The sequence below is a fragment of the Sphaeramia orbicularis genome, chromosome 11 (genome assembly GCF_902148855.1).
Source record: "Sphaeramia orbicularis chromosome 11, fSphaOr1.1, whole genome shotgun sequence".
NCBI classification, from domain to species: domain Eukaryota; kingdom Metazoa; phylum Chordata; class Actinopteri; order Kurtiformes; family Apogonidae; genus Sphaeramia; species Sphaeramia orbicularis.
This window is the reverse complement of record NC_043967.1, coordinates 17,986,686-18,008,349: the sequence shown is the minus strand read 5'-3', so window position 1 is coordinate 18,008,349 and position 21,664 is coordinate 17,986,686. Positions and strand designations below refer to the sequence as shown.

Below are 21,664 nucleotides of genomic sequence, written 5' to 3'. Positions count from 1 at the left end.
GATCGGGTATTTAGCTATAATACTTCAATGTTAACATTTTCTTTGTCAATGAATTTTGTAAAATATACCCAGAAGATAAATTTTTTTGGACTGGTTATCTTCTCACAATTCTCATCAACCATTAATTCCTGAGTTTAACTTAGTAAAGTACATCATGCTAACTCAGAATGCTAACATTATTTTGCTAACATAACTACATAAGATGAAAACTGACATAACTTTGCTAACATTACTATGCTAACATAACTTTCCAAGCAAAATTTGCTTGAAAAGCTAACATTAGCATTTAGCTCAAAGCAGCTGTGAAGTTCAGTACAAACACAGAGCTGCTAACACAAATGTACACTTTCAGTCTTTTCACTAGAAAAATAAAGCAACTCCTACATATTGGGCTTCAGTTCCTTGCCATTTGGTTTGTTTGCTCAAAAATATAAGTTCGTTGAAGTTTAATTTTGACTCATGACTTATTCACAGCTGTTTTCCATAAATCCTGCTGTAGGGTTAAATTTAGCGACAGGTAACAGTGACTCATGGGGATAAAAGAGAAGTAAACAGAGGGCTGGAGGGTGGGTGACAGCAGCTGTGTTCTTTTCCCCTCAGATCGGTGGTGTGGCGTCAGGGTTCCACCATGTGGTCACCAACGACGTCTCTGCACAGAGACTCTTCCACATCAAGGGCCGGCGGGTGGTCAGGGCCACTCAGGTCCCCCTCAGCTGGTCCAGCTTCAACAGGGGAGACTGTTTCATTGTTGACCTTGGTGATGTAAGAGTGCAGTGTTTCCTATGGATTATTTGCAGATGACTTTCTGTGTTTACATGATTTGATGTGTACCACTCTAGAAAATCTACCAGTGGTGCGGATCCATGTGTAACAAGTTTGAGAGACTGAAGGCGGCACAAGTGGCCAGAGGTATCCGTGACAACGAGAGGAATGCAAGGGCTGAACTAGTGGTTGTGGAAGAGGGAAGTGAACCGTCCAAGTTAATTGATGTGAGTTCCAACTGCTTTTATTAATAAATCTTCTGTGTTCTGTGTAAAGCCTAGTCTCAGTCAAAATACAGGCATTCATAAAGCAAGAGCAAAACCCAGAAGGGTTGCCAATAGTAGGAGTCATCCTCTGCAGAGAATCAAGATTAGTAGTTATACCACATGTAATAGAAATCTAGCTGATACTTAGCTTCAACATTCAGGACTGAAAGATGAAGGCAGGAAGTGTCAAAATCTGCAGTAATTCCATTGTCTACTGGGGGCTGGCTACAAAACTGAGTCAGGCCCTGTAGACCTTCATATTAAAATGGCCAATTTTACAGCTGAAATAAACATGTCTGAACAGTGTTGGTCTGTGCAACTCATTTCCTCTGTGATAGATATAAAGATCAGAAATTTTTAGATAACCCCCCTGTTTGGATGATGTAAAACCCAGAAGTTCAGCATAATCAGGGCTCTCAAATCTCACACATTGGGTGTGAGACAGACACATTGCAACCCGTTCACACGCCGCTCACACGCCACACCTTGTATTTGTCACACAGAGAAATTACCAGGATGACACCCACCAAGTTGCGCCGCTATTTTGTATAACAGTGGAACAGGTAGGAACCAGTGGACTCTATGCACAGCCCCACTACTTCCTGAACTTCAAGTGGCTCCTTTATTTCCTGTCTTTCATTATTGGACACACTGATTAATCCAGGTGTGTCTGCTACTTCTTATTGTGACTACTGATTAATTAGGCACACCTGGATTAATTAGTGTGTCCAATAATGAAAGACAGGAAATAAAGGACCCACCTGAAGTTCAGGAAGTAGTGGGGCTGTGCACAGAGTCCATTGGGTTCCCTGTAGAGCTCAGAGTGCTGTCATGCACCAGCTAAGCAAGTGAAAAGAATATAGCTACCAAACAGTCAGTCAGAAAATAGCATTGCTGTATCCGGGTAAGATTTAGATATTCCTGCTACAACAATATTAAAGAAGAGGACAGTTGTCACATTGATCTCACCAAAATACAATAAACAACACTAACATTATCTCTCTCACACACATGCACACACACAAACACACACACCTGCACTAAGAAATGCTGAATTAAATAAATAATTTTATTTGTATGATTTTATGTGTAATTTATCAGGTCAGATCCCCGTCCCCACCCCAACCAAACCCCCACCCCTGCCGCCAAAATGTCACTCTGAACTCAGTTCAAAACTTCAGGGTCCTGTGCATAATGAAGGGACTATAGGTGCTATCAGTGAACCTGCGTCTGCCATGTTGTGTGGGCTTTGACTGACAGTTAGCATTAGCTCTGCTGCCAAGTCATATCTCTTGTTTGTTGGATAAAAAGTATTTTTCTTCCTGACAGGTAACTCTGTCGTAGTTGTGTGTAAGGAATTACAGTAACAAGGATTATGTCATGAAGTTTACTGGTAATTAAATACAAAAGTGGATGTAACTTAGCTGCATTAGCTGATGTTAGCACTAATTCATATTGAATTCAATGGTCTACCAGTTAGCCAGCTAATTACCTCAGGTTGCCAATATTAATGCATTTACACATTTCTCTGCTTTGATACTACTTTTATCAAACACAGTTGTTTGTGGTGCACATTATTACACTGTTAGTCCATATATTTGGTGTTTTTGATAAGTTGTAGTCTCATCCCTCTTCTACAGTACTCCAACAACTTGTTTCCATAACAGCAATATGTTGAAGACCATGTCATGTAACTTTAGGCTTCAAACTTACAGTTTACAGACTAGTGGTGTGGGGCGTCATTTATTTCACAACAATCAGATCTAAGAGAACCCAGCTAAGCATATCACAGTAACAGAGAAATGCCTGGGTAAATATGTATATGTCTTTTCTTTGAATGAGATGCATATCAAAGAGCAGGAGTTAGCCTGTGCATGAGCAAATTGACTGAGCCTGTATTTACTGGATGCATTAATGTCTTCTAAAGTAATTTTTCATTCTTATCAGGTCCTTGGAGTCAAGCCAGAGCTATCAGAGGGAGATGATGATGATGATACCAAGACAGACATTATCAACAGGAAAATGGCAAAACTGTACATGGTAATCACACTCACATACACATACACAAACACAAACATTTCCAGTATCTAGAAAGAACTTGTTGTACATGAAAATTGAGACTTAAACAGAAACAAAAGAGAAAATAAAAACTAGCTTGATCAAGTGGAGGCTTGGCACGTTGGTTTACATAGCTGGCATATCCAAGGTTAATTAAGTCCTCTTATGTAACAAAGAAGATTTTTATTACTTGATTTAAACATCCACTCATCAGATCTAGAAAACTGAATTAAATTAATTTGAGTTGGTTTTTTTTTTCATTTTAATTCATCTTCATAGTAAGATAGATCTAAAATAAAACATGGATAAAATTTTATTTTACTGTTTTGACCAAAGAGCTGGTCAGAGATAACAGTTGACAGAAAAAACAGAACTGCTCGGGTGTTTTTGCTAATCAAGGGTGTAGGTTTAAATAAGGACACAACCACCAACTCCATGTAAAAAAAAAAAAAAAAAAAAAAAGATCTATAGAAATCAGGCTTCACAGTCTGAAAGATACAGTCAGCCTGATAAAAAGGACTGTACATGTCCCAAATGACTTTATGCAAATCTGAACCTTGTTCTCATTTAACCGGCAGAACCAGAAAAGTTTTTAGGTTCTAATAAAATGAACCGAATGTAGTAACGTCATAATTACAGTACAGTCTGTGGATTAAAGCATGTCTGACTATGCCTAGGATAGTGAACAGACAGAGAGCAAGATGTTTGTGCACTGACATTAGGAACAACCTGACCAGTCAGCATCTCTCATCACTCACAGTCTAACTGCAGTCATAAATTAGTAACTAATCAGGAAATAATGAGTGTGGACACAGTGGAAACATCACAGAGCACAGTGTAATAAACAGCAACAGCAGGGACTAATAAAAAAACTTTCATCCATTAGTTGATTACCTCAGTAAACGTTGAGAGGTTTGGAAAATTACTGAACATGCCCTAAGTGTATATCTATCACACATTCAACAACACTATAATGAAACACATACTCTTATGGGTGTCATATGTGTGGTTTGATGTAAAGTGAAGGAATACCTTCAACAGAAAATATTCTGCCCAAGCAAAGAGCTCATTGACATTTTGATGGTTAGCACTCCTGTGAGAGTGACAAATGTGCAAAAGGTTTGTAGTCATACTAATAAAGATGCTGTTAACATGTAGGATGGGAGCTACTTTCATGGTCCTGGTGGTTCCATCACAGTGCGATGTTTTTTAATAATCTTTTTTTTTTTTTATGACCACAAGAATCTCCCCTTCATCACATGTTTACAGTACAGTTTCCTCACAGCAATGAGTAATATTACTTTGGAGAATTGGCATAAAGTTATTCACTGTAAAGATTTCAGTTGGTTATATCAAAAAAATCCTGGTAATGATCAACAAAAATGATACATTTTAATATTAAACTGTTGGGGTCTACAGAAGGTCTGGACCAATCACAAATTCTGCTCAGGGGAAATTGTCTGTGGGACAACTCTTAAATGCAGCAGGAGTTCTTTTGTTCTGTGCATCTGATGACTTGTTTGCATACTTAGGTGTCTGATGCATCTGGATCCATGCAGCTGACCCTTGTGAAGGAGGAAAACCCTTTCCTTCAGAGCGATCTGCTCTCAGATGAGTGCTTCATCTTGGACTACGGCAGGAACAAGATGATATTTGTATGGAAAGGTAATGAGACCATGGCCTATGAGATGTGGAATATTATCTTGAAAAGGTTCATTGTCTTTCTGACTGTGTAGCACGTGAGGGCTTTTTGTGTATCAGTGATAATCTCATCTCATTTGTCTATACAAGGGCATAAAGCCAATTCCAGTGAACGAAAGGAGGCCATGAAAACAGCCGAGGGCTTCATCAAACAGATGCAGTATCCTGAAGACACGCAGGTTGATATTCATTTTACTCTGTTTTCACTTGTTTGCACTTATCTTCAACATTAGCTTTACTCAGGTGAATAATAGCAGTTCCTGAATGATATTAACCTAAGGGATAATATGGTATTCAATTAAAAGACAATGCAGACAGTTGTTTCATCACCTTGTTTTTTTCTTGGTAGTTCTTTTAGGTTCAGCTGGACTAGTTTTGTTTTTTTTGAAAATGTTTTGTCTCTAATCCAAGACGCTTCTTCAGTTCTAGTTCCTGCTGGGGGAAAGGTGACTTATAAACCTGTAGGAGGAGTTGTGTTTTTTCCATATGTTAATGACCTGAAGTGTTAGGATCATAGAGAGGGTGGCTCCTGGTCTCTTATATGACAGACAAAATGTTTTCAAAAGAGCAAAACTAGTCCAGTTAAACCTAGAGGAACTACCAAGAAAAACAGTGACCTGAGCAAATGAGAACGTACACAGACATCACCGTGTTTTACATCTTTTTAAATTACACCAGGCTTAGATACAGAACTGTGGTTAGAAGAACCAGATGTGGCGGCAGCAGTAGCAAAAGACTGAACATCCCAGTACCTCTCACCCTGGGTACTCTGACATTACTGCTGTTCCAGTGACTTGAATTTAGATCTTCCACTGTGGCAGCAAAAAACACACGTTGTTGCTGGTGAGGTGGAGTTTTGCAGGGGTGGTACAAATCAAATCAATCAAAACCTTCACCCTCTTCCTCCACAGGTCAAAAGCCTGTTGTGTAGAGATAACTGTCACCTTAAATAAGCCTTTTGTCCTTGAAGGGTCACAGGGAGAATTATAAAGGGTAGGCCGGTCTGAGCTATTCAGATGATTTGTCTGTTCCCTGACAGATACAGTCCAGTCCAGCCTCTTTCATTGGTCACCTATAGACTATGTCTGAGTGAGATACCAGGCGTGGGTTGAAGGACGCCCCCAAAAGCTGCTGCCTGAAATGTTCTATAATGATATCTTATTCTTTCAGTTAGTAAACATACTGTATATCATTCCTTAATGTTTACTTTGTATTAGGGGTGCAACAATAGTGAAATGCAGTACTGATAATATCAATGTTTATATTTAATTTAATGATGTTTTGTCATGAACCTCTGTCCTACTATGTACTATCAGGCTTACAGTGGTTGAATTAACTATTTTTTTTTTTCCAGTTTTGGTATTTATCATCACACAGTGCACACAGTACATTGCACAATGTAGGCCACAGACAACTGCAGAATTTCACTTTAAAGTGGTAAATATAATATTGATATTCCAAACTATCCACAGCATTGAAAAGTTGCATACCTGAACACACCTATGACAATCACTGAATAATAATTAAAGCTCATTGTTACATCTGTATTATGTCATCATCAATTTTTCTCCATCAAACAAAAACCTCACAGCATAATCTTCACATAGGTAACTGTGCTAGCTCTGTTAGCTTAGCTCAGTTTTTAGACAGAAACAGCCACAGTAAAACCACAAATCACCTCTGATTTCCATACAGTGTGTATTGTCAATAGCTGCACGAAACATCAATTTAGAATTGATCAAAAAAGATCAGAACTGTCACAGTTTAGTCTGAAGTGTGGCTCAACAGGTGCAGCAAACATATTGTACCTTTATACCTTCATAAGCTTCATAATCAAACTGAGTCATGTAGAAGAAACATCATTCACCATCATCAAACTCCATTCTTTCCATTTAGAGCTGGTGAAAACAACAACAGTGCTTCTAGCTTTTATAAGTTTGTCAGTTTGACTTTAAAAGTTGTTTCTTAGCATTTCTCATCCTGGACTCGTCTCTTTCTGGTACTATGGTCAAAGACCCAAACACCGTGGGAGACACATGTGACTCACTTCTCCCTCTGGTGGTCACTTACATCCCCAGGCAGCAGTGGTGGGCTGTGAATTTGGTACCTGGGCCTTCAGTGGGGACTTACTCAACTACATCTACCTCTTAATACCACCACTATGATGTCACAATTAGAGAACCCATCAATGCCACACAAAACACAAAATTACAAGGCGTGGCATTAAAGAGAGAGAGAGACATTTGGCGTATTGAGGGTGAAGACTATTATTACTAAAGCAAGAAACCCAGCTGAGACAACTTCAAACCTTTACACTACAACCACAGCTGTACTGTGTGCATCATCTGGAGCACTTCAGAATCAATATTTATCGAACAACATGACAAAAACATACAAAAATTTAAATAAAAAAACATAATAGCCTACTTACCAGAGATGCTTGTTATTTATACAAAATCCAAACTCCTTTCTTTCAATGTCTTCTGTCATAGAGGTGATCTTGTGTGAAATCTGATTGGTTAAAGAAACAATCCCGACGTGATACAGTTTAAGTTACATGGCCTTCACTACTCATTCTGAAGGACCAGGGCAGATTAGATTAACCCTGGCAACACAAAGTGAAAGTGAAATTTAACACACATTACTAATTCCTCTACGTCTGTGAAGCTCATTTACCTTTTTCTTACCTCTTGAAACTTCGCAAACTTTCATATGAGGGGGCAGGACATTATATATTATACATATGTATACAGTCTGACGCGATGGTGATGATTTTTTGTATCAAATGTATGGTGTGGCAGCAAGGCACAAGGCGAGGAGCAAGGCAGCAAAACCTTGCCAGCTGAAACGCTGCATAGAGACTGAAATTTGATTGGACAAAATATCTTACATACACGCATTACAGCTGAGAGAAACACTTAAAAATGAAGAGAATGGTCTAATGGGAATAAATTTATACAATTTCATTTAACAAATATTACATTTTAGGTTGTAAATGTAGGTCAGTGTTTCTGATGATGTTTATACCAACAGAGAAGGCCATGCTGGCCCTGACGGCCCACCACTGTCAGGCAGTCAGTGTGAACAGAGTCATTCTAGACCAGGGGTGTCCTGTCCTGGTCCACAAGAGCTACTATCCTGCATGTTTTAGATGTATCCCTCTTCCAGCACACCTGATTCAAATGGTAAGCCTATCATCAAGCTCTGCAGAAGCCTGATAACGACCATCAGGTGTGATGGAAGAGGGAAACATCTAAAACATGCAGGGTAGTAGCTCTCGAGGACCAGGAATGGACATCCCTGTTCTAGACTCTTAGAGTTAGATTTTTTTTAGGTCATTACCTCCACCAAATGTAATTGTGGAGGTTATGTTTTCATCAGGGTCTGTCTGTCTGTTTGTTTGTTTGTTTGTCTGTTAGCAAGATAACTCAAAAAGTTATGGACGGATTTTCATGAAATTTTCAGGAAATAGTGATACTTGCACAAGGAACAAATGATTACATTTTAATGGTGATCGGCAGAGATTTTTTGTTTGTTTGTTTGTCTGTTAGCAAGATAACTCAAAAAGTAATGGACAGATTTGGATGAAATTTTCAGGAAATGTTGATACTGGCACAAGGAACAAATGATTACATTTTGATGGTGATGGGGGGGGGGGGGGGCACTGATCTGCCTTGGCGGAGGTCTGTGCCCTCCGAGTGCTTTTCTAGTTTTTTTTTAATTTAAGTAGAAACCGTACATATAGCTCCTTTAACAACTATTTGGTTGAATAATGATCTCACCTTTTCAATGAAAAGAGGCTTCTATAACAGATGAACATGGATCACTGCCATGAGTGAATGTAATCGTTTCACTGATAGGTCGATGATGGTTCACAACATAAATATGGGCCTATACTCATGTTGGTAATTTAAATTGATGCATCCCTACTTGGAATTTTAAAAATGGAGGTTAATTCTGTCCCATTGCCCCTGCAGATCCAGGTGCTCCCAGAAGGAGGAGAGACCCCCATGTTTAAGCAGTTCTTCTTGAGCTGGAGGGAAAAAGACCAGAGTCACGGCTTTGGGAAGGTGTTCGTCACTGAGAGGATCGCCCGTATCCAACAGGTGGACTTTGACGCCTCCAAACTCCACAAGTCCCACCACATGGCAGCCCAGTACAACATGGTGGATGATGGGAGCGGAGACACACAGGTGACTGAACGCTACAGTTACTATAACTTGTATGCTAGAGCCCGAACACAGCAGATGTACCATGAGGAAGATGAGAGAACCGCAGTCATGGCTGCTTGTGTTTTCTCCTGTTTCTCCTGTTTGATCAGTCGTAATGAAGACAACAGGAAGTACGCTGATAAAGACTCAGTAATGTGTTGATGGCAAGTTAAGATTCAACAGTGTGTGTCTGAGTATGTGACTGTGAAAAATACAACAGAATTAAAACACAGTACAGTTACATGCACATACCTAGTGTTTATCTACTCCAAACCCACTGTGATTTTAGCGTATTTTAGTGTTTTTTTTCCCCAGCCCTTACATAAATTGAATCATGTAAGCTATAAAACCTCATGAAAGTTTGGGAGCACCAAGTGTCTTATTGGTTTTTAGAGACACCTGTATGTTCCTACTGTCTATACTGTACAAACTATGCAATTTAATGCTTTAATAAAGATTTATTATGAACTAACAAATAGATACATGTACAGATTGGGCATCATACTCTCACCTTAGGCAGTAACAGTGGCCTTTGGGTGAAATGCATGCACTGTAGCTGTGTCACATTCCACTGCACAAAAAGTTTACAACAGGTTTGGGGAACATGTTAACTCATTATATACATGTGGGTTAAATATCCTCCGGACCGTGACTGAGAGCACTGATGTATGAAAAGTAATAAAAACTGGTTTGATGGTTCAGCAATGATACAGGTCAGTATAGAAGGCATTTACATTTATCTTGTGTAGTGTTTGTAGTTTCCAAAATGGCAAAAAAAGAACCAAATCTAAGGTGTTTTTGTAGCAGTATCTGTAAATTTATGAAATTGCTTAGTCAAAATAGGTCTTCATAATGGTAAATTACCTAGTTTGCTGAATATAAACAACAGGAACATGCATTTTTCTCTCAAAAACAGTATGGTACTGAATATTTGTAAATGTCTGACAGGCAACAACGTAAAACAAATGTAAAGAAGTATTGAAATAAATAACAACTAATACACTTACAGGGGACCGGCCGTGGCTCAGGAGGTAGAGCAGGTCATCCAATAACCAAAGGGTTGGCAGTCCGAATCCCGCTCTGTGTGTCCTTGGGCAAGACACTTCACCTTCCTTGCCTCCAGTGCTGCTACTCACACTGGTGTATGACTGCGTATGAATGTTCAGTGGTGGTTGGAGGGGCAGTAGGTACGAATTGGCAGCACCACCAGAGTATGAATGTGTGAGTGAATGAATAATGGATCCACTGTACGCACTTTGAGTATGTTTTCATAGAAATGCACAATATAAATCTAATCAATTATTATTATTATTTAAATCTTAATAATAAGGAAAGGGTTCAGCCTATGCTTTTTGTATGAAAATTAAGTTGTATGAATTTGTTTGCTTTATCATTTTTAGTTTTTTCTGCTTCCATGAGTTTGTTTTTTGTTTTTTTTTAACTGAAAATGAACAAAACAAGCTGAAATAAACCTTGCAGGACTTGGTGGAGTGAAATATATTTGTCAGATGGACACAAACATGACTTCTAGTAAATCCTAATGCTGCTAATAATACTGTCATTCTTAGTGAGGTGATAACAATAATAATATGTGTGATTCTCGTAGTTGGACAAAGTGACCTTAACTTTTAGTAAACACAGCCTCAAACGCTCTGATATTCTGTGGTTCCTGTCTGTCACAGACTGAATGGTCCTGGTAGAGCAGTGTAATCATGCCTTTACGGTCATCACTGTGTGTTCTTTGCTTTGTGTTTGCAGATCTGGAGGGTGGAGAGCAGTGGCAGAGTTCCTGTTGATTCAGAGACCTATGGGCAGTTCTATGGAGGAGACTGTTACATTATTCTGTACACTTATGGAAAGAAACAGATCATCTACACCTGGTATGACAGTGTTCAGTCTCTGAGAGGGTTTTGCATAGACAGTGCACTGTGACTTCCTCTATGCTATGCTCTAATGCTCAGCTTCCTGATTTAGTACTGATGAGTAATGATCATATCTTTGGTTTCATTTTTAGATTCATATCAGATTTGATCTCTGCTCTAATATCACCCTGCTGACACTTTTTATGTAACATTTTACTATCAGCTTGTGTGCCGTCAGAAGGAGTATTATTTGACTCTTTGGTGACATGGAGGTTCCTATCATGGCTGTCGATGAATACAGAGTGTCCACGAAGTCTCTTTACAATTGGAAAAAAAAAAAAAAAATTATAAAAGCAAATGATGAGATGTGTCAAACAGGTTTTTCTATGTACTCAGTGGTTATCAAAGTTTTTAATCACATTGTAGAATAGAATAGAATAGAATAGAAAAGTTTTATTGTCATTGCAAGATACCATTATACAGTGCAATGAAATTTGGTTTTATATTTTGTAAAGTGCTCAAGTAAAATACACACATCAATTAAAAGACAGTCAAGAATTTAGAAAAAAGTATAAAACAGTGAAGTAAAAAAAATATCTCACACACACACACACACACACACACAAAAGTCCAGTGTTACAGTGTGCAGAATGGGGATCGTGTGCAATCGAATCCTTGGTCCATTTTCCTTCAACAAGTGATCAAATACCACAAATGTTGACCTTGACCTTTGGACTGAATATGTGTCACCCTAACTGGATGACCTCCAACTAACCATCATTTTCCAGTAGATTTTGCACCACCATACTGGGTTAGGGTTAGGGTTAGGGTTGCTAGGGTTAGCATGTTGGTGGGTTGCTAAATCAAACATTTCCCGTCCGGTGGATTGGAAGGGATGGACCAGTTCCCTGGACACCTTGTTCACCAGATATCACTGCCCTGGATTTCTTTCTGTGGGGTTATGTTAAAGATATCACGTATCAGACAAAGATACAGGACATCAACGACCTGGTGTAAAAGATCACTGATATTGTTGACACCATTGATGAGTCTATGATACAGCCAACATGGAAACAAATCCAGTACCATCTGCATGTGGTTCGTGCAACTAATGATGTCCATATAGAGGTGTATTAAATGAGACACAAAAAAAACTTCAATATTCATTTTTTATTTTGTAAGAATTTCCACAGAGTTGTCTATTCATTTGCTTTTGTAATAAATCTGTTAAATTATAAAGAAACTTTATGGACACCTTGTATTTCCCAGCAGAAGCCTCCAATACCTTTATCATTTGTAATCCTCTGTGTAAATTGATCAGCATAGGGTTTCTGTAAAAATATATATCTTTAAATCTGGGATGTGTTTCAGCAGCTAGCATCCAGTTTTTTTCTCTGAGCTGTGTGGTGTAAAAACAAAAACAAACCAAAAAAAAAAACCAAACGAACAAAAAAAAAGGTAGTGTTTTCCAATACCAAAAGACTAACCAAGGTAAAACATTTGACACATGGCTAGGAACACAGCAGATTCAGTAAAAACATTGTGATTTTACATGTTACTTGGTCCCTATAATGATGTGATCAGCTGTTAAAATACAAAAACATATGAGTTCAGCTTATGAAACAGCTCATTTCCATATTTACATGTCGCCTTGGGTCTGGCCTTTAGGCAAGGAGCCAGTTCCACTTTGGATGAGCTGACAGCCTCTGCCTTCCTGACTGTCGAACTGGATCGTTCACTCGGAGGGAATGCGGTTCAGGTAGTGAATAAGATTACAAAGTGAAAGTGAACACATTGAGAGGATGTCTGAAATAGCTCAGTCTAATTGTCTCTGCTAAGACAATTTATGTGACACCTAATACTTTCTCACACTTAAGTCACTTTAACTCGTAAAGACCCAAACCACAACTCGCAACTGTCAACCAAAACCATCTACTGATATGATATAAAACTGTTTAATAGCTGTTGATCAACTAATCCTATCAATGCATGTAAATAATTAGTGTAAAATGCCATTTATCATCTTTTCATGGTCATCAGATATGACCCATTTGGATGTTCAGAGGCTCCGTAGTTACCATGGAAACACTGTCATCTTCTACAACATTGATTCACCAGTAAAACCCATAGAGTTTAATAAATGACAGTGGATACACTTGTTTTTATACTCAGTTAATGATGTATTTCACTGTAAGAGTCACTTTTTCTTCAGTTTTCTCTGTTTTTGATATAATAACCCTCAATTTTAATCTGAGTTTTAACGCACATCTACATAAACAGTGAATTAAACATAGGAAAATTTCCGATTTTCACATGCACACAAAAAACCCACACAAAATAAATTAGATAAGTTGTAATAAATGACGATAAATCCCTTAAGAAATGTTAAATAGAGACAAAAATTCATTTTGGAACTGCCACAAGTAGCACTGGGTCTTTACAGGTTAATCTTCACTTCAGCGCATTTCAGATGAAGCTGTAATTTATGATTTAAACTTATTTTTGCAACTTCTTTATCATTCCATTACATACTCCTGTCCTGCTTATGACTCCATGTATCTTGTGCTGAGATTCATTTCTTGTGGTTTCAGGTCAGAGTGTGCCAAGGTAAAGAACCCCCACATCTGCTTAGTCTCTTCAAATCCAAACCCCTCATCATATACAAGAATGGGACGTCCCGCATCCAAGGCCAAGCCCCTCCACCTGACACCCGACTCTTCCAGGTGCGACGAAACCTGGGCACCATCACCAGGATAGCTGAGGTTTGGACTGTATTTATTATAAAAAATTATTTAAAGAGAAGTCCATTTGTCTTTTGTGCTCGAAATATGTTAAAATATTGGTGATGAATGTTTTAGGTCGATGCCAACGCGGCCTGTCTGAACTCCAACGACGCCTTCCTGCTGAAGATGGCGGATGGGCAGGGCTACCTGTGGATGGGCAAAGGGGCCAGTAAGGAAGAGGAAAAAGGAGCTGAGTACATGAGGAATGTCCTGAACTGCAGCAGCAAACGCATCATGGAAGGAAACGAACCAGGTCACCATTAGGTTTTTAACATATTTATATGATGTGATCCACACTGGTGTCAAGTAACTTAAAAATTCATAATGGAGATAAAGTACATGATATTCTACAATTTCAGTGAGCTATTTGAGGATATTCTGTTTTTAATGGGTGGATTGTGTATAATGGGTGAGATTATGTCAAGTGGAGCTTGGTTGAAAATGAGAAGGGACAACATGATGATAGATTTGACTGCCATATGTTACTATAAGAGTCTAATATTATATGAGAATAAATGTAAATTACTCATATTAACACCATTTAGACACATAGCATTACTCCACTCTTCACTGATTTTCAATTCATTACATTAATTCATACAGAAAAGTTGGGATTCGTCATTAAATAACCACTTTCTGCACAAAACTGATTTTTTTTTCAATGATAAGGAATACACTTGTGTTATAATATTTGTAACAGTTTTTATTCGTCCAACTATCCAACTGGACTATTGGTATCAGTTGGTGTTTCTCCGTTGTCCATAAACAATTTTTCAAGAATCTTCTTCTCTGAAACCAACAGTCACAATGACTTGATATTTGTTGTGTAACAGCTTTGGGGTAAGGTCTACCAAGTTCGCTCAAAGAATTGAGAAATACTGATTTTTGAATTTTTCGTGAATTTTTTAAATGTTTTAAATCCCTATTGATTTATAATGGGACAAAATTCCAAGTGCTATAACTTGAAAACAGTTGAAGATATTGATATAATTACCACTGGCAATAGATAAGAAGTCACATATGGGCTTTCATTTGGTGCCAAGACCTTTGATGTCGCGTGACCATGAAACGTCAAATGAATGTCAATTAATGTCTTAAAATAAACCCTTGGTCCTATTTTATTTAAGATAATCCAGATGATCTCAAATGCAACACGGAAACTATGAAACTAATGCGTTCTTGATGGTTATAATTCATTTTTCTAGCAATTGTCAGTTGCCTACTGGACAAAAAAATGTGTGTTAAGCAAGAGGGAGTCCTGTAAATAAAATGTATCAATGTCAATATATGAAGCAGTGTGATATTAAGAACTAAATAATTAATTAAGAAATTCATAATAACCAATTATGAAGGACTCAAATTACAGCCATGCCGTCAGTTTAGTGATGCCTGCTAAATGCTAACAGCAGCAGATTAACATTAACGTTACAGTGCTAACATAATGTTGATGGGACATGTTCAGTATCTCAGGTTATCATAGAAAAAGGAACATTTCACAAAAAGTATAGCTGGTGAAAACTCCAGGTTAAAAGACATTGGGATTAAAACTCAAATTACAGATACCTACTGTTACTTTGTGTCATGAACATGCACCTGAAACATCAAATATTCATCATATAAGTATACAAGTCAATGTTCTGTATGACGTGCAGTAGACTGTTTCAACACATTTAAGAGACAAACATGTACTGATGTGACAAAATCTTAGACGACCCAAAACAACCCTAAGGTACTTAAACTTAATGTTGCTGCTTTTTATGACAAACTGAAGCCTCTGTGTCCAGTATTATCGGAAGGTCCACAGTGTCCACAGTTCAAAGTCCAACACAAACAGTGGAATGTCAGAACATTTCTATCAGTCTGTGGTCATGTTTGCATTGTAGGATGACCAGTAGTGGGTAAATTGGCTTCTGTGAGACTATGGTCCATGGTCATCTTATTTCACCAGTATCTACATTATATTGCCCTCACACTGACCACAACTTATGTACCATGTTTTTGGTTCAGTTTTAATGTGTAGGCTGTGTGACTGAGTAGTTATCTAAGCAACAAGGATGTTCATACTTTTCAACTTATTGTGTTTTTAATTTCATCATGCAATAATAAGTTATTTATTTGCACATTCTAAAGTTGCATGAAGAAGATAATGCAGTACAGCAGATACACTGAACAGTAATCTATGCCTCTGTGCCAGTGACTTGTATGGTGATGAAAGGTTTTGAGGAAATGTAATGGGTTATTGACTGTTAGGGTGTCATTGACATTCACTGGCATTACTAGTCTTTGCCTCTCTCTGGATGTGAGACAAATTTGTGCACAGATTAAAAAAATTAAAAAAAAAAACAAAAAAAAAACAAGCAACACACATCTCTCATCCTGTCCAGATATATTATTGTATTTTTGTGCATTCCTCTGATTTCTAACTGTTAGAGTATGTTTTGTTGCAGCTGACTTCTGGGAGGCATTAGGTGGGAAGGCAGCATATCAGACTTCACAAATACTGGAGAATGAGACCATGGCTCATCCACCACGTCTGTTTGGATGTTCTAACAAAACCGGCAAGTTCATAGTAAGTCTACGTAGAGTCCTAAGGTCAAAGATGACAAACACACGCTATAGGAATAATTTTGTTCCAACTACTGTTTCTTTTTTAAATAAGTCTTTGTGCACTTTTTAACCTTTTACTGAAATCTACCATTTATTTATTGGCAATGGCTACTGCCACAGTACTCAGGCATGAAATATCAGTTTGTCTGTTGCTACAGAGCCAATCAAATGATCCGAATTCTTCACTTTGAACGTTTTCCAGTGGCTGATTTATATTCATCAAAACCCCGGGCAAATTCCTCATACGAGGCAAAACATTCGCCAAGCGTCATGATGTTTGCCTGCTGCTGAAACTGAAAGTGTGAACAGGCGTTCAAACCAGCTTCCAGGAGCTGGTACCCTAACCTTTACCTATAACTGAATAGGCACATGGCATGTGCGATGCTTATTGCCACAGTACTGTGTCAGCAGGGGGACAGGTTACCAGTCTACACATGATAGAACGAGGACACTGATTGGCTCTGTGATAATAGACAAATGAGAAAGTTGCCCCACAGTACTGTGGCAATAGCCACATTTATATTTTTATCTGAGTTAAGATCAGTGAGCCTCTATGAGTACTTGCCCATGCATATTTGTGTTGTGCTCTGTATCTGTGTCTGTGTTTTGTTTGGTTTTAATGGTGTATAATGCAGATGCCCTCTCCTGTTACTGCAGAACAAATCTATCTATGGGTGCAAATACAGTTACTTTGAACCTTGAACCTTAAACATAACAATAATAGTATTAAGACACTGTACAATCATGTGGAAGAGCCCACCCTAAAAGTGGATTAAGCCTTCTTAAATTGTAGTTCAGCTGTTCTACCGTCACTCCCTTATCTAATCATATTCATCTTACACTTCTGTTCATCTGGCAAACACAGTTTGATTATTACAGCGATTATCATCCATTCAAATCCATTTATCCATAACACTTCAGTTGTTCTTTATATTCCTCATGTGATAAACACAGTCCCAGTTCAATCTGGAAGAGGATTATGGTAAGATTAGATGGAGCGGTGGTCTAATCAAAGGTTTCATAATGTGCTCAGATCGAGGAGGTTCCAGGAGAGTTCACACAGGACGACCTGGCTGAAGATGACGTGATGCTCCTGGATGTGTGGGACCAGGTACGACTCACAGCTCTGACATGGTGTAGACCAGGGGTCGGCAACCTTTAACACTCAAAGAGCCATTTCGACCCAGTTTCCACGGAAAAGACAACACTGGGAGCCGCAAACACTTTTTGACATCTGAAATGAAGATGTTAGCTTATATATACCGTAAATTCCGGACTATAAGCCGCTACTTTTTTCCCACACTTTAAATACTGCAGCTTATACTCCGACGCGGCTTATCCAACAATTTTACCGGTACCACGGCTTGCCGCCACGGCACCACCGAAGTGCGCCTCGGGGCCAACGCTAGGTACCGTTGCACTGCCGTACCATGGTTCGGTGCCAGGTGCCGTGGCACTGCGGTGGTGCCTCGGCTCGAGGTGCCGGTGGTGCCGCAGCACCGGTGGCACCCAGTTGTGGCACCGTGGTGCCACGGCACCTGACACTGAGCCGTAGTGCTGCAGTGCCACGGCACCTAGCATTGGCCCCGAGGTGCCGCGGCACCTTGGTCGTGCCATGGCACCTGGCATCATTAAATGTTCTATTTTCTTCAGATATTTTTCTTTTCTTAGATTTCTCCATACTTGGCCTACCTGGGGTTGAAAGTCTCGATAAATGTATGGCGTTTTGGCGGGCTGTCGGAGAGTGTGACGCATATTTTGAGCGACGAAAAATAATACTATATATATATATATATATATATATATATATATATATATATATATATATATATATATATATATAATTTTATTTTAATATTTCGAGATCACAATAATCTTACAATTTACAACTACAATTAAACAAACGAACAAACACAAATAAAATACTTTGTTCAGATATTGTGCAGTTTTGGTGTCGCAGGGCATTCCGCACATGCCGGCTGCCGGCTGACACGTCAAGTGCTGTCAAACGTCTCTGAAGAAGGCGAATGCTGATCACCGAAATTGCACAAGGTCTGAAGAAAGAAGTTAAAAACTTTGACTCAATAAGAAGACATGATACACGTTTTTGAGACAAATAACATACACTTCAATCGGACACTTATAATTTATTTTCCAAGCCATGCAGAGCCGCAACATAAGGATGAAAGAGCCGCATGCGGCTCCGGAGCCGCGGGTTGCCGACCCCTGGTTTAGACTCACTGTTGACAGACTGGGTCATTGGTGTAACTCACACAGCCCCTTGTTTTAGGTGTTTGTTTGGATCGGAAAGGATGCCAATGAGGAAGAGAGGACGCAGTCTCTTAAAAAAGGTCAGTGTCCTGAGTTTTAACTGAATACTAGAGAAAAAAATGTAGTTATTTTACTGATTATTTAGGGGCTGGCCAAGGGATGGTTAACATATAGATAAAAAAAAAAAACAAACATTTAAAATCACCTTTTGAAAGTACATTACTTCTAGTGTCCAGCACAAGTTTAATTTTTTAGAAAAACATTTTGAAAATACTTAGATGGCAGTATATTCAGCATAAATTTATGTTTGCATTCTTTGTCTGTCAGTGCATTTTAAAGCATAGTTTTGATCCTCTTTTATTGGACATATATTATACTTCTGATCAGTTGTAAGGTCCATTTAAAAACCTTTTGCTACTCTTTTTTACAGTGGTTACAAATATCAAATAAACTGAGATAAATATACGTTAAAATGTATTAAATTAATTTATTAAGGTTAAAAGTTTGTAGATATTATATATGCAATATATATACTAATAAATATGCAGAATAAACAATTCTCCCTTGTCCATCCATTACCATAATGGCTGTGTCCAAACACTTAGCAAAACTCTTGTTATTTTATGCTCTTGAATATTGAAAAAATACAAACTGTTTACGATTTTGCAAAACAGACACCCTAGAGTACCAACAGTAGAGATTTTACAGTTTTATGAAAGTTGGAACCACACTTTAAGGCAGGTTTTATAAAGGGGTCAAAAACAGATGTTAATTTTCTGTCCATCTGTTATCGAGGGGTTTGTACTATTTTTAAGCCAGAATATTAGGTTAAAACATTTTTTTCAGTCACACATCTAAAAGTGCTCATTATTCCCTGCAAATTGAGGTATCATTCCTGTTTCTACCATAAATAGTTGTGAAAGGGCAAACACAAATGTAGACGTTACTGCTTGGCCAGCCTCCTTTACATCAGATAGAGATCACTACGTCTGCTTTAACAGTGACTCCTCATTTCCTTTGTAGCCAAACAGTACATAGAGACTGACCCAAGCAACCGGGACAAGAAGACCCCCGTGGTGGTGGTGAAACAGGGCCATGAACCCCCCACATTCACAGGCTGGTTCCTGGCCTGGGACCCATCCCACTGGGACTCAGTCACCAGAAGCATGAAGTCTCTGAACCTGTAGATCAGACACATACAATCAACAAAACATTGCCTGCCACAGTTGTCTGATATATAATAAGTATGAATGAAATGAAGTAAATGTCCTTTTAAACATTTTCTTACATTTTCTTTTACTGCACTCTGATGCATTCACATTCAACAAATGCACAATTTAACACTTGGTGAATCTGTTCAATCTGTTACTAGTATTTTGACGCCAGCTGTGATGAAGTTTTTGCAATAAATGTATAAAATGCACCAAAATGTAAGATCACTTGAGATTAACTTTGATGCCATGGCATTTTGGAACTCATGAACAACCTTTATTTTATTGGTTTTTTTTTTTGCCACATTAACATTAAAGAGCTAATACAATAAACATCTTAAGAAAACACATGTTTATACCATGTTTGTTTTTGATTTTTCTATATTTATATTTTATTACACCACTGTGCTGCAGCTTGACCATCTTGGGTATAAATATCCATCATTAAACATTTTCTTCAAAGAATTTTCAACACAATAATCGACTTCTTGTCGTCTTTCAGTTGACACAAAAACTCAAAATGACAAAATATTCTTGCCTTGGATGCCTTGAATTTAGTTAAAAAGAAAACAACAGCAATTTTCGGTTAAATTCAGCTATCAATGCACTCTAAACAGTAATACAAAATAACTTTATATATATTAAAAGGTACACAAGAGGCTGTATTATAATTATGTATTGTTGTATATTATTATTAGTTATGTATGTATTATACTTGCACTGAGGTTGGCATTAAACTGCATTTCTCTGATATTTATATATGTAACATAGCAGCAGAACTCCAGAGCCTGTTCATAACTAGAGTCTAATAACACCTTGAACTGAAATAAGAAGATGATGCTCAACAGTTTCTCATTTGGATGTTTAACTGTATCTGTATCAGTTAAATCCATGGTTTGCTTTCTGTAAATCTCTATAGACAATACACTACTTAACATATTGTGCAGAAATATGGGGAATTACAGGGAAAAACTATTATAGATACAGTAAAATTACAAAAAACAGCACTAAGAATAATTCATAAAGTAGGATATTTTGAAGCAACTAATAATTTATTTATTCAACTTAAACTTTAACTTGTTCTAAATAACTACTAACATATTTTAAAATATTTGCCTATCTGTCTAGCGACGTTTCATTTCATTTCCTTTTCCTGAGTTCTATCGCAGTCAGCATATTCCACTATTCTCAGATAATTTAATAGTCAGATATGGGGCTTCAACCACATAAATAAAGAGTTTACATGATTTGTATATCAGCCATGTGGGCTTTAGGGTTTAGCTCTGTTTGCTTATGTTTTCTTTTTTGTTTTGGTTCATTAGGCCGTATAGGGTTACACTAAGCATAGAGCAGCAACAGTTTTTGCTTTAGACGCGTTTTAAATATATTAAAAAGCGTCTTCAGCAAGATCAGGCGAGATCAGACGTACTTCACCAGCACACTGTCTGTATTGATGCCAGTACTATGCATGTGCCAAGGCTTTAGGCATAAAGTAGCAGAAATATAAACGCTGACATGAATGTGAAGAAACCCACAACATATCTACCCTGGTGTTTTATTTCCCTTTTTTCTCTATTTAAGACTAAATCAGTAATTATAATAGTATTTCAGCTGACACCATGGGTTGTCTTTTAAAAGAAAACACTTCTTAAAAAAAAAAAAAAAAAAAGAAAACATTTTCATCACCACTGAAGTAAAATAAAACACATTAAATTCTACATAAATCACCTTCACAGACAAATCACTGAAGGAAAAAAAAAACCCTAAATTGTAGATGATGTGATCATTCAGTTTGATGGAAATAAAGTTTAGTATAAATGAAAGAAGATTGTGAGTGTGGTGTAAATTATTCTGGATATATTCATGCATCATAAATGAAAAAAGGAATAAACTTGTGTTCATACATAATGCATGAAATGACCTGAACTCCTT

The 21,664-nt window shown here is 37.9% G+C and overlaps 1 protein-coding gene across 1 annotated transcript in view; it reads left to right on the top strand.

Moving 5' to 3' along the window:
• Positions 1 to 20,082, top strand: part of scin (scinderin) — a 32,738-nt gene extending 12,656 nt beyond the window's left edge. The window contains exons 3-16 of the mRNA XM_030148192.1: positions 601 to 762; positions 840 to 989; positions 2,976 to 3,068; positions 4,619 to 4,751; positions 4,878 to 4,966; positions 8,765 to 8,980; positions 10,757 to 10,878; positions 12,529 to 12,619; positions 13,452 to 13,622; positions 13,719 to 13,896; positions 16,091 to 16,212; positions 17,284 to 17,361; positions 18,541 to 18,601; positions 19,545 to 20,082. Of these exons, the coding sequence (XP_030004052.1) occupies positions 601 to 762; positions 840 to 989; positions 2,976 to 3,068; positions 4,619 to 4,751; positions 4,878 to 4,966; positions 8,765 to 8,980; positions 10,757 to 10,878; positions 12,529 to 12,619; positions 13,452 to 13,622; positions 13,719 to 13,896; positions 16,091 to 16,212; positions 17,284 to 17,361; positions 18,541 to 18,601; positions 19,545 to 19,708 (1,830 nt within the window). The 3' untranslated portion in view covers positions 19,709 to 20,082. The remainder of the gene's footprint in view (positions 1 to 600; positions 763 to 839; positions 990 to 2,975; positions 3,069 to 4,618; positions 4,752 to 4,877; positions 4,967 to 8,764; positions 8,981 to 10,756; positions 10,879 to 12,528; positions 12,620 to 13,451; positions 13,623 to 13,718; positions 13,897 to 16,090; positions 16,213 to 17,283; positions 17,362 to 18,540; positions 18,602 to 19,544) is intronic.
• The last annotated feature ends 1,582 nt before the right edge of the window (positions 20,083 to 21,664 follow it).